This window comes from Halichoeres trimaculatus, unplaced genomic scaffold (assembly GCF_033239565.1).
Source record: "Halichoeres trimaculatus isolate MK-OKI-2021-1 unplaced genomic scaffold, fHalTri1.1 fHalTri1_scaffold_24, whole genome shotgun sequence".
NCBI classification, from domain to species: Eukaryota; Metazoa; Chordata; class Actinopteri; order Labriformes; family Labridae; genus Halichoeres; species Halichoeres trimaculatus.
Genome location: NW_027437202.1, coordinates 9,335,151 through 9,348,470, shown reverse-complemented (window position 1 = coordinate 9,348,470; position 13,320 = coordinate 9,335,151). Strand labels below are relative to the sequence as shown.

At 44.5% G+C, this 13,320-nt stretch overlaps 1 protein-coding gene across 1 annotated transcript; it reads right to left on the bottom strand.

Annotated features, from left to right (window-relative positions):
• Window positions 1–8,180: 8,180 nt before the first annotated feature.
• Window positions 8,181–13,257, bottom strand: LOC141785833 (uncharacterized). The gene is made up of 14 exons (XM_074664398.1): window positions 13,157–13,257; window positions 12,790–12,915; window positions 12,603–12,695; window positions 12,390–12,452; window positions 12,152–12,310; window positions 11,922–12,071; window positions 11,673–11,831; window positions 11,432–11,587; window positions 11,228–11,352; window positions 10,945–11,136; window positions 10,605–10,791; window positions 10,343–10,425; window positions 10,164–10,223; window positions 8,181–9,880 (listed from the first exon to the last, which is right to left on the bottom strand). Exons 1-14 carry the CDS (start codon window positions 13,185–13,187, stop codon window positions 8,183–8,185), a joined length of 3,282 nt encoding a protein of 1,093 aa, XP_074520499.1. The 5' UTR covers window positions 13,188–13,257; the 3' UTR covers window positions 8,181–8,182.
• Window positions 13,258–13,320: the final 63 nt, after the last annotated feature.

Here is a 13,320-nt window from a genome sequence, read left to right as displayed (position 1 = left end):
AATAAACGTTTAAATAAAAGTTTAAAATGCAGCGAAAGTCCTTGATGTATGTCATTATTTTATATTATATTGACTGGAAGCACAGCAGTTAAACTATTGTTGTAACTTTATCATTGTGTGGTTGTAGTTCACATGTGTGTCCACAAAAGGGAGCCAAATAGCCATCTTTCTCTGCCTTATTTGTTCAGTTTTTATCCCACTCTCGGTGTTAAAGTAATTTTGAATTGTTTTACTCTTGTGTTTCATGTATTCAGTAAAACTTTGTGACTGATAAATTTATTTAGCCTTTATCAAAGTAGTTTCAAGCCATGAACGTGTGTCTCACAAATAGGTCAACCCCTAACGATCCAATTTTGTGAATCAAACCTCTAACCCCTGTAAATGTAGTAGCTGAGGTTTTCTGTAAAACTAGATGAAGAATTGATCAGCTTAACCCCTCACACAGAAAAGATGGAATTTTAACCAGTCACAAGTGTGTTTCTTTCCCCATAAGTTAGAAAACAAACTTATTTTCCTTTTTGGATTAAAAAGAAAGTCTTCTAGGCGTATCAAGACTATTTCACACATTAATTCTTAAAATATGGAAGACAGATTAAAAAACCAACACTGGCTTTAATTTATCAGATTCTTTTAGTTACCATTTCTTTTGTTCGTTTCAAAAAACAGGGTCCCTCTAACCCCTTTCATCGAAAAGCCCAGGTCCTTAATTACTAACATACTGCAGCCGCCCTCCTGTAATTGATTCAGCACGATAACCCAGCGTTAACCTCAGGAACCAATCAGGTGGCGGTTACAACTAGCTGTGCCGTCGCCTTTGCATGATTGGTTAAACGAACGAACCAATCAGGAGAAGGCGGCGATATGCCATTCTCTTACTCTTCTCTGATTGGTGGAGCAGTGCGGTAACCTCATAAACCAATCAGGAGAAGGCAGCCAAATGGTATCCCGTTACTCTTCTGTGATTGGTCGAGTGTTGCGGGAACTTCATACACCAATCAGGACAAGGCGGCGATAAGACCTACCGTTACTGTTCCATGATTGGTCGAGCAGCCGACCAATCATGGAATAGCGACAGCACAGCAAGTTGCAGCCCTCACCTGATTGGTTAATGGGGTTAACGCTGGGTAAATAGTTTTAATCGTGTGTTTAATGTATTCAGTAAAACTATGAGGCTAATAGCTTTATGTAGCCTTTATCAAAGTAGTTTTTAAGCCATAAACGCGTGTCTCACCGGTAAGTTAACCCCTCTGAAACGATCCGAAGATCTGAATCAAACCTCTAAGCCCTGTAAATGTAGTAGCTAAGGATTTCTCTCTCTGCTTTTGATGTTTGTATCGTTTTATAGTAATTTAATCCGGGTGCTGTAAGTAAAATGATCTTGAATTGATACGAGAATCGATAGAAATCGACCACTGTGAAGTTTTGGAATTTTTGTTAAGTCTAGGATATAATATTTCGACAAATATTGACGAAGTAATGACGGAAGAAAACCTACATGTGCTAATGTTAGCACCCAGGATACTGTTTCGTAACTAAATCTATGACCTCCACATGTTTTTGCTTTTTGTCTTCATTTAGTTTAAGAATCCGATCGAAACCTGACCCTTTAAGTACAAAAAAAAAAAACATAAGAAGACTATTTCTGTTACCGGAATAAGTATCCGGGATGTTGAGTACTTATATATATTCCAATGTTACATACTCTGTATTGTGAACTGATCAACTGATCAATGAATCAATGTTAACTGATCAATGAACCTGAAAATAAAAGATTAAAATGAAGCAGAAGTCCTTGATATATGTCATTGATTTAAACTTTATTGACTGGAAGTACAGCTCTAAAACAAATGTTGTAACTTTATCATTGTGTGGTTGTAGTTCACATGTGTGTCCACAAGAGGGAGCCAAATAGCCATCTTTCTCTGCCTTATTTGTTCAGGTTTTATCCCACTCTCGGTGTTTAAGCAGTTTTAAAGTGTTTTAATCTTGTGTTTCATATATTCAGTAAAACTATGTGACTGATAAATTTATTTACCCTTTATCAAAGTAATTTTTAAGCCATAATCGTGTGTCCTTCTGGTAAGTTAACCCCTCTGAAACGATCTAAAGTTCTGAATCATGCCTCCAACCCCTGTTAATGTAGCAGCTGAGGTTGTTGGGCTAGATGAAGTATTTATCACTTTTATCTCGTTACATAAAATGTCAGAAGTTTTGCGTGTTCTCATGTATATAGGGATGTAGTTATTCATAATCAGGTTTCTATGAAAATGCTTTTTTTTTTATATGACCATAATTCCGGACGGTTAAAAAAATTAATTGAGTCATTTCAAAGCCACTATCATAGGATAGGACTGGGACAGACTTTCTGTTCAGTCTTAAATTTGATTTTGTCTAACTTTTCTCACAACCGAGGCGGAATTTGGGTTTTTATTCCACCGGAAATGCAGTTGGAAATCATCTTTAGTCTCCAGAACAGACTTCCGGTCTTTTAGCTTGCGATGTTTACATCGTTTTATAATTATTTTAACCGGTTTGCGTTAGTATAATTATCTTAAATTGATACGAGAATCAATAGATTTTCCACTGTGGTGTTTTGGAATTTTGTGAAGTCTTAAATAGAATATTTCGACAAATTTTGACGAAGTAATGACGTTAGAAAACCTAATGTGTGCTAGTCTTAGCACCCAGGATATTGTTTCGTACCTAAATCTATGACCTTTACACGTTTTTGCTTCTTTTTTTCATTTATTTTATGAATCCGAAAAGAGCCTGACCAATTAAGTAAAAAATTAACATTAGAAGACTGTTGCTGTTACCAAAATGAGTATGTGGGTTGTTAATATGTTTTATAATATGTGTGTTACATTTTCTGTATGTGAACTGATCAATAAACGTTAAAACAAACGTTTTTAATGTAGCGGAAGTCCTTGATATATGTCATTGATTCAAACTTGATTGACCGGAAGTACAGTACTATCACAATTGTTCTAACTTTATCAATGTGTGGGTGTAGTTCACATATTTGTCCACGGGAGGGAGCCAAATAGCCACTGATCTCTGCCTAATTTGTGCAGTTTTTATCCCACTCTCGGTGAAAACGGTATTTTAAAGTGTTTTAATCGTGTGTATCATGTATTCAGTGAAACTATGTACTTTGAGAAAGAGTAAATAATTTTTTTCAGCCGGTTCTGAGCCATAATCGTGTGTCTTTCTGGTAAGTTAAGCCCTCTGAAACGATCTAAAGTTCTGAATCATGCCTCCAACCCCTGTTAATGTAGCAGCTGAGGTTGTTGGGCTAGATGAAGACTTTATCACTTTTATCTCGTTACATAATATGTCAGAAGTTTTACATCTTCTAATGTATAAAGGGATGTAGTTATTCATACTCAGCCTTTAATGAGTTTTTGTGTGTATATACTACCGGAAATGCAGTTGGAAACCATCCGTAGTCTCCAGAACAGACTTCCGGTCTTTTAGCTTCAGATGTGTGCATCGTTTAATAGTCATTTAAACCGGTTGCTGTAACTATGATTATCTTAAATTGATACGAGAATCGATAGAAATTTAACTGCGGTTTTTGTGGAATTTTGTGAAGTCCAGGACATGATATTTCGACAAATATTGACGGAGTAATGACGGTAAAAAACCTAGCGTGTGCTAGTCTTAGCACCCAGAATAATGTTTCGTACCTAAATCTATGACATTTACACGTTTTTGCTTCTTGTCTTCATTTATTTAAAGAATCCGATCGGAGTCTAACCCATTAAGTAAAATATTTACATAAGAAGACTATTGCTTTTACCAAAATGAGTATGTGGGATGTTGATTAGTTTTATGATATGTATGTTACATTTTCTGTATGTGAACTGATCAATAAACGTTTAAATAAAAGTTTAAAATGCAGCGAAAGTCCTTGATGTATGTCATTATTTTATATTATATTGACTGGAAGCACAGCAGTTAAACTATTGTTGTAACTTTATCATTGTGTGGTTGTAGTTCACATGTGTGTCCACAAGAGGGAGCCAAATGGCCACTGTTCTCTGCCTTATTTGAGCAGTTTTTATCCCACTCTCGGTGTTAAAGTAATTTTAAATTGTTTTACTCTTGTGTTTCATGTATTCAGTAAAACTTTGTGACTGATAAATTTATTTAGCCTTTATCAAAGTAGTTTCAAGCCATGAACGTGTGTCTCACAAATAGGTCAACCCCTAACGATCCAAAGTTGTGAATCAAACCTCTAACCCCTGTAAATGTAGTAGCTGAGGTTTTCTGAAAAACTAGATGAAGAATTGATCAGCTTAACCCCTCACACAGAAAAGATGGAATTTTAACCAGTCACAAGTGTGTTTCTTTCCCCATAAGTTAGAAAACAAACTTATTTTCCTTTTTGGATTAAAAAAAAAAGTCTTCTAGGCGTATCAAGACTATTTCACACATTAATTCTTAAAATATGGAAGACAGATTAAAAAACTAACACTGGCTTTAATTTATCAGATTCTTTTTGTTACCATTTCTTTTGTTCGTTTCAAAAAACAGGGTCCCTCTAACCCCTTTCATCTAAAAGCCCAGGTCCTTAATTACTAACATACTGCAGCCGCCCTCCTGTAATTGATTCAGCACGATAACCCAGCGTTAACCTCAGGAACCAATCAGGTGGCGGTTACAACTAGCTGTGCCGTCGCCTTTGCCTGATTGGTTAAACGAACGAACCAATCAGGAGAAGGCGGCGATATGCCATTCTCTTACTCTTCCCTGATTGGTGGAGCAGTGCGGTAACCTCATAAACCAATCAGGAGAAGGCAGCCAAATGGTATCCCGTTACTCTTCTGTGATTGGTCGAGTGTTGCGGGAACTTCATACACCAATCAGGACAAGGCGGCGATACGACCTACCGTTACTGTTCCATGATTGGTCGAGCAGCCGACCAATCATGGAATAGCGACAGCACAGCAAGTTGCAGCCCTCACCTGATTGGTTAATGGGGTTAACGCTGGGTAAATAGTTTTAATCGTGTGTTTAATGTATTCAGTAAAACTATGAGGCTAATAGCTTTGTGTAGCCTTTATCAAAGTAGTTTTTAGCCATAAACGCGTGTCTCACCGGTAAGTTAACCCCTCTGAAACGATCCGAAGATCTGAATCAAACCTCTAAGCCCTGTAAATGTAGTAGCTAAGGATTTCTCTCTCTGCTTTTGATGTTTGTATCGTTTTATAGTAATTTAATCCGGGTGCTGTAAGTAAAATGATCTTGAATTGATGCGAGAATCGATAGAAATCGACCACTGTATAGTTTTGGAATTTTTGTTCAGTCTAGGATATAATATTTCGACAAATATTGACGAAGTAATGACGGTAGAAAACCTAACGTGTGCTAATGTTAGCACCCAGGATACTGTTTCGTAACTAAATCTATGACCTCCACATGTTTTTGCTTCTTGTCTTCATTTAGTTTAAGAATCCGATCGAAACCTGACCCTTTGAGTACAAAAAAAACATAAGAAGACTATTTCTGTTACCGGAATAAGTATCCGGGATGTTGAGTACTTATATATATTCCAATGTTACATTCTCTGTATTGTGAACTGATCAACTGATCAATGAATCAATGTTAACTGATCAATGAACCTGAAAATAAAAGATTAAAATGAAGCAGAAGTCCTTGATATATGTCATTGATTTAAACTTTATTGACGGGAAGTACAGCTCTAAAACAAATGTTGTAACTTTATCATTGTGTGGTTGTAGTTCACATGTGTGTCCACAAGAGGGAGCCAAATAGCCATCTTTCTCTGCCTTATTTGTGCAGGTTTTATCCCACTCTCGGTGTTTAAGCAGATTTAAAGTGTTTTAATCTTGTGTTTCATATATAAAGTAAAACTATGTGACTGATAAATTTATTTAGCCTTTATCAAAGTCGTTTCAAACCATAATCGTGTGTCTTTCTGGTAAGTTAAGCCCTCTGAAACGATCTAAAGTTCTGAATCATGCCTCCAACCCCTGTTAATGTAGCAGCTGAGGTTGTTGGGCTAGATGAAGACTTTATCACTTTTATCTCGTTACATAAAATGTCAGAATATTGTTTCTGCATGCTCCAGTTTATGGAGTGATGTTTAAATTCATACTTTTTATCAAAAACTTTATTGATATCACAATTATTCCAAACTGTCAAAGGGAAAATGAGTCATTTCAAAGTGAATCTCATGTCTCATGAGTATAAAATGGAGCGGTACATGGAAAATACAAACAGAGCATGAAGAAAAGTGCAAGTGTGCCCAAAGAAGGTGAGATAATAAATAAGATTGTTGACATCCTCACATTATACACACACACACACACACACACACAGTCTTTCCAGGTGTGGGGGAGTCCAAGCCGCCCTGGATGGTGGCGCTGAAGGAGGCCCTGCTGTAGGTCACTTGTGAATTGATGGTGGTTTAAAAGTGAGAGGTGCTTTAAAGCTGCCCTGGATCAGCTGAGGGACGGAGTGAGTGGAGGAGAAACACAGCAGGTGTTAAATCAGAGCCAGTGTGGTCAGGGAGCTCCGTGGGGTCCCTCAGAGTGAGAGTCTGCTGCTAACGAGCGCTTTGTCCACAGGTTCCAGACGAGCGAGGCCACCTGAGGCTTTGCTGGTGGGATCAGAGGAGGCTGCAGGCTCCAGAGCGAGGGGCCCGGGCTCCAGGGGGCCGAGACGAGGGCCGCGCTGGGTCTCCGTCAGGCTCCGTTTGGCTGCTGGCAGCTGCAGGAGTGGAGGGAGGCTGTCCCTGCGTGGCTGCACCTGCGGCTGCACCTGTAGCCGGTGTTTGGTCCCCGTGGTTGTTGGGCCTGGATCTGGAGAGGGAGAGTCGCCTGAAGAGGGAGAGCTGAGGACAAAGAGGCGGGGTTAACCCTGCGCGTGTTTGTGACAGAGGAGACGGACAAAGTGGAGCACAGTGGGTAAAGATGAAGCTGACGCTGCGTACTCCTTTACCTTTTTGCTGGAGACTGATTGGCTGTTGGCCTGGTTGTGTGTGAGCCCATTGGCTGGTTTGGTGCCGTCACATGTGAGTGGTTCACCTGCAGCGCTGAGGCGCTCTGCGGTTTCAGCTGTGAATGAATGAGAACATGAATAAATCTTATTAAAATTTCTGGAGCCTGTGCAGGTCTTTCTTCCTGAATCATGTGACCCTGTGACCTTTAATGAACCCTGTGTGTCAGTGTGACTGCATGAATCATGTGCAGCTGAGTGAACCAACCTGTGTGGGGCTGGTGCTCTCCATCATCAACTCGTCTGTGGCTCAGCTCTTCAGGTTTCTGCAGAGAAAACACCAGGGGTCAGATCTGAGGCTGGACTGGAGCTGAAGTAATAAAAAAATGCAGAGCTTACAGGATCCTGAGGCTCATGTGGTCCTTCTGAGTGGTCCAGGGTGGAGGTGTGTGCACCTGCATCAGCTGATGTGTTGTTATCCTCTTCATCAACATCTCCCTCCTCCTCCTCCTCCTCCTCCTCCTCATCCTCATCAGTGCTGGTGGTCTGAGTGAGTCCATGAGTTGAATCCTGACAGAGAGAGAGCATCATCCAAACATCCAGACCAACAGTGAATCCTGTTTAGTGTGTGAGCGTCCTGTGGAGGGAGCGTGAAGAGGACGATTCAGAAAGAAAGGATGTCAGAGGAGGAAAGGATGTAAGAGGAGGAAAGGATGTGAAAGAGGAGGAAAGGATGTGAAAGAGAAGGAAAGGATGTCAGAGGAGGTCTACAGGTGTGAAACTGAGCTTCAGGTTTAACAGGACAAGACAGGGCTCCTCATTGCAGCAGCAAGGGATGATGGGAAAAAGAAAAGCAACCCACCTGTAGGTGTGAGCCGGGCCCAGAAACTTTGTGTGAGACGGAGGCTGAGTGTGTGTGTGTGTGTGTGTGTGTGTGAGTGTGTGTGAGAGGATGAATGAGGCCTCAGAGCCAAACGTGAACACGCCAACACTTTATTTCCAACAGAAGAAGAAGAAACAGAGCGAAAACAGCACGTGGAACGCTGAGAGGAGACAGAGTGTTTGAAGCTGCCACAGGAAGAAGGCTGCGATGAGAGGAGGAGTAAAGGAGGAGTAAAAGAGGAGTAAAGGAGGAGGAGAGGAGGTCCTGCTGCTCCCTCAGCCTCAGCGGTAACAGTGACAGTGAAATGTCCCTACAGGCCTCCGTAGTTTGCCTTTATTTCAGGTGGAGGTACTGTGGCAACACGTCGTCCCAGAACTCCTCTGACTCTCCTGCTGCCTGACCTTTGACCCCTGACCTCAGTTTGACCCCAGAGTTCACGTTTTGTCTTTTCACCTCAGACGACCTCTTCTCCTCCTCCTCCTCCTCTTCATCAGAGCTGTCAGCCTCTTCCTCCTCTCCATCACTTGTATGACCTTCTTCTTCCTCTTCCTCACTTTCTCTGTCTGCCTCTTCCTCAGCACTCTCTTCTTCCTCCTCTTGATTTTCACTCTCCTCCCCCTCCTCCTCCTCTTCCTCACTTTCTGTCCCCCTATCACTAGCTTCTTCCTCACTGCTGTCTTCCTCCCCCTCTTCCTCTTCCTCCTCTGTCTCACTACTACCAGCCTCTTCCTTTTCCTCCTCTTCCTCCTCTGTCTCACTACTACCAGCCTCTTCCTCTTCCTCCTCTTCCTCCTCTGTCTCACTCTCTTCGTCACTTGTTTTTCCTTCTTCTGACGGCTTCAAGGTTTCACTTTCACTCTCTGTTTCTCCTCCCTCACCCTCCTCTTCCTCTTCCTCTTCCTCCTCAGTTTCAGACTTACTTTCTTTGCTCTCTGACTCTTGACTTGAGTCTTTCTCCTCCTCCTCCTCCTCCTCCTCCTCCTCCTCTTCATCACTGTCTGAGCTGACCCTGTCATCTGTCTCCTCTTTGCTTTCACTTCCTGTCGTCTCGCTTGCTTCCTCTTCCTCCTCTTCCTCCTCTTCCTCACTGCTCTTATCTTCCTCACTAATACTGCTTCCTGCATCAGTTTCCAGCTCTTCGTCTAGTTTCAGAGATTCTTCCTCTTCCTCTTCTTCTTCCTCTGCTACTTTCTCAACACTGTGACTAACATCTTCCTCCTCTTCCTCTGCACTCGTTCTCTGCCCTTCCTCCTCCTCCTCTTCCTCCTGTTTGTCAGTCACAGAGTCTGTCCTCTCCTCGCTCTCCTCCTGACTCGTGTCTCCCTGACTGGTCTGACTGGTCTGACTGGTCTGACTGGTCTGACTGGTCTGACTGGTCTTGTGGTCTGGACTCTGGTCTGAGGGGGTGATGCTGACGGCAGGTTTTCTGCTGGACTCGTAGGACCTGGACTCTTGGTTCCTGTGGTCTTTGAGGACGCTGCTGCTCTCTGAGGGGGACGGTGACGCTGAGTTTTGGGACAGGACTTCCTGGACCAGAGCGGCTCCGGCCGTCAGAGCGGCGGATCCGGCCAGCAGGTCCAGGTTTGTCCCCTCTTCTTTTGTCCTTTCTGCAGGTTTGGACCTCTTCATGGACTGGGCCTCTTGGTGGTTTTTCTTGTTCTTAGAGTTCTTAGAAAACCGGTCGCCCTCACACGGCTCCTGGTTGCTCTCAGAGTGTGTGTGACGGTGTGTGTGAGCTTGAACAGCTGTTGGTTCGTTCTTCACGCTGACACGTTTAGACTGAACCTGCTTATCTGGGACTGTGGATCCAGGACCTGGACCTGAGGAGTCCTTGGGTCTGTTCTGCTGTGTGCGTGTACTCTGGGATCTGTGCCGCTCAGCCGTGCTCAGGTTCTCCTTGTTCCTCTGACGTGTTTTCAGCCTCTGGGGACGGTCTGAGCTGCTGTGGAGTGATGAAGGAGGGGAGGAGAAACTGCTCTGCGTCTCCTCCTTCTCCCCTCCTCTTTGAGTCTTACCACGCTCACCCCTCCTCTGTGCCCAGCACCAGAAAGCAAGAAGAGGATGAAACAGAAACATGCAGGTTAAAAAAAGAGAAACAGGAAGAAGAATGAAGAAACAAGAGACGGGACGGACATGAACTCAGGATGAACAAAAATATATGCATGAGAAGTCGAGTCCTTCGTATCTGAGGTGGTCTGAGCTTTCTGTGGACGTTTGAGAAATGAAACCTGAAACCTCAGTCTGAGGAGGAGCGAGTAGAGACTACGATCACGCCTGACTTAAAAAGTTCAGCTACCAGGAGGCTGCTGGTTACCTTCTGCACTGGAGTCAGCGTGAGCAGCTTATCACCGGGCTCCATCTTCATCACGTGAGTCTATGAGCAGGAAGAGAGGAGGTGAGCAGAAAGAGAGGAGGTGAGCAGAAAGAGAGGAGGTGAGCAGATCATCATCACTCCTCAGACACAGTGTAGGGAGGGGGTCTCTGGCTCTGTACCATGTTCAGGAAGTCTGTGGTTTCTCCCAGACCTTTGATGCTGTCTGTGTCCGTCAGGCTCTCCACCACGCTGTCCGTCTGCTCTGAGGAGGACATGACGGGACATTAATCACAAACCAGATCCTTCAAATCTGGACATAAAAGCTGCTTCTCATGGTGACAGAGCTCGTTGGCCTCGCTTTGTTTTCAGCAGGTTAAACTAGACGTGTCTGAAAGTGGAGGGAGCAGAAGGAGGAGGAGGAGAAGGAGGTGAGGTAGGTACCCCGGGGCAGTGACCCTGCACTCCCTCGTCGGTGAACGCCGTTGAGCACCTTCCTGTGGCTCGGCTCAGGTGGAGGCAGTCTGGGCGGGATGGTCTGACTGGAGATGGGAAACGGCGCGTGCAGGCAGCCGGACATCATGGCGGGCAGAGTGCGAAACATGGATCCAAACTGGTCTGGAGATCTCTCCTGTGGAGGGACGTCAGGAGACAGCATGGATGCTGGTTGTGTTTACAGAGGAGCCATGTGTGAGTCATGTGAATCTACCTGAGGGTTTAAACACCACCTGATCAGAGTTTTATCTGTTTATTAACCTGCTCCGCCTCCACGCCCAGTACCCACCCTCTCCCTCCGGCGGACCCGAGCAGAGAGGCTCCTCTGCAGGCTGGAGGAGTCGGCGGAGGTCCCCAGCAGCTCCACGTACGGCCTCTCCAGGTAATCTTCTGTCACATCGTCTTCTTCCAGAGTCACGTCAGCACAGGCCGGATCCCGAGGACGAGCAAAGACCACCATGTGACAGCCCCCGCACGTAGCCTGCACACACACACACACACACACCACGGTAAGTCTTTAAAACATGTGAAGAACACACACTGTCTGTAAACCCTCGGCTGGAGACACCTACTGCCTGAACACTGAACTTGAGGAAACGTGGACACAGAGTGGGTTTAAACTGGTTTGTGAAGTTTTCTTCTCCCAGCCCCAGTTTCCCATGTCGGCCGTCTCCGAACGTGTACAGCAGACCGCTTCCTTAAAACAAGCAGAGCACAGGATCAGGATCAGACAGGAACCTGACGATGGAGAGGGATGAAGGTCGGGGTGTGTTCACCTGTGATGACGGCCGTGTGGTTCTCCCCGCAGGTCACCTGACACACTCGGCCCACCTTAAAGTGCTCCACATGTCGGGGCAACCGGGACTCAAAGATGAACGTCCCGTGGCCGAGCTGTCCAAACTGACCGAGACCGAACGTGTACATGTTGTCCTCTACAAGACACAAACACACAGGAAGTTCACAGACACAGCCCCAAACTTTGGGTGGTCGCTGTAAAGTTTGGAGCGTGTTTCTGACCTGAGAGCGCCACCGTGTGTCCTCCTCCACAGGACACCTGCAGCACAGGCTCTTTGATGCTCTTCACCAGCTGAGGGACGCGGTGTCCAGGCAGCTGCTCCGTGCCCAGCCCCAGCTTTCCACTGTCACGCTCACCAAACGTGTACAGAGATCCATCAGCTGAGGAAGAAAACATTTTCTTCATCAGGATAAAAGTTCAAGTCTGGAAAAGAGAACTTTAAACCAGGTGAGGGCGCTCTCTGTGCCGACCTGTCACTAAGGCAGAGTGGTAGTATCCACAGGATATCCAGCTGATGGGTCGCCCCACGCTGACTTCCTGTGGTAAGGCTGCATGGCTTTCCTTCCCCAAACCGATCTGACCCTCCGTGTTGTCGCCCCACATGAAGAGTTTACCGCTCTCTGCATCAGAAATAAAGAGGACACATTTATTTTTATACACACATTTCAATCAGCTGACAAGTTTTCACCCTGAGCGTTACCTGTGAGAGCTGCCGACGTGTTTGAACCTGCAGCCAGCATTTTGATTGGTCCCTGTGAGTCGAAGAAGTGAATCCTCTGGAAGGCCGTCCTCTCCTCGCAGTCCCCGAGCCCCAGCTGACCCTCGCTGTTCCCCCCGGAGGAGAGCACTTTTCCCTGAGCTGCGGAGGAAAAAGGAACTCAACTTTATTCTTCCAAATTTGTTTTGAGCTCACATTAAAAGAAGAATCTGACTCTGACCTGTGCAGATAAGGGTGTGGTTTCTTCCACAGGCCACAAACTGGACTTTCTCTGACTTCAGAGCTGCAAAAACAACAGGAATACTTTTAAGATACATTTTCCTTCCTCAGAGGAGACGTACTCTCTCTTCCCTCTCTGCAGTCAGCTGTCAGTGACAGCGCCAACTCAACAATACAATGCAACAAAGGAGCAGGGAGCTATTTAAAGACCCACCTTTGACACATGTTGGTTTGTTCACTGTCACTTTGGATCCCAGGCCAAGCTGGCCCCAGTTGTTGCTACCAAACATGAAGAGTTTCCCATTTTCTGAGGAAGCAAACAGATGGGTCAGTTTAAAGTGACTTTACATCAGTGCAGCTTAAAATCAGCTTTTATTACAGTGTGATAATATGCCTCTTACTTGTTATTAAGGCAGTATGCTCATCCCCACAGGCGATTTTTGAAGGGACGTCGTTTTTCAGCCAGAACTTGCTGGGGACGTTGTCAGCAAATTTGCTCCTTCCAAAAGTGAAAACTGCTCCTGATTCTTACACATGCACAAGAAAAATAAATATAATAAGAATTTAAAACCGAAAATGAGTGATACATATTTTTTTATATAATTACTAACAGATTACAGTGTCCAAAGTTGATAAAAGAGCTTAAAGAGGAGTCAGTTGGAGGTCCGCTCATCAGCTATAACAGCTTTCTTACACATTAAAATCAAGCAGCAGCGGAATAACTCCGCACAGAAACAGAAAAGGAGCTCACTATATTTTTATTTTTACCTGGGATGTCGTCCTCCACCTCCCCTGCCATCTCAGACGGACATTAATCCGCTTTTCTCTGTGTCGTGGGATGTTTCTGCCCCTTGTTTTCGACTCTGATAACCCGGATGTAAACAAACTTCTCCTAGGCTACGATCCTGCTACGTCACCATTAACCGGATGTG

Excerpts from the sequence above, each read along its gene's own strand:
- LOC141785833 (XM_074664398.1), bottom strand. The coding sequence starts at position 13,187 with ATGGCAGGGGAGGTGGAGGACGACATCCCAG. Across the intron at positions 10,426-10,604 it reads TGCAGGGTCACTGCCCCGGG|AGCAGACGGACAGCGTGGTG; the intron begins GTACCTACCTCA and ends TGTCCTCCTCAG. Across the intron at positions 10,224-10,342 it reads CCACAGACTTCCTGAACATG|ACTCACGTGATGAAGATGGA; the intron begins GTACAGAGCCAG and ends TCCTGCTCATAG.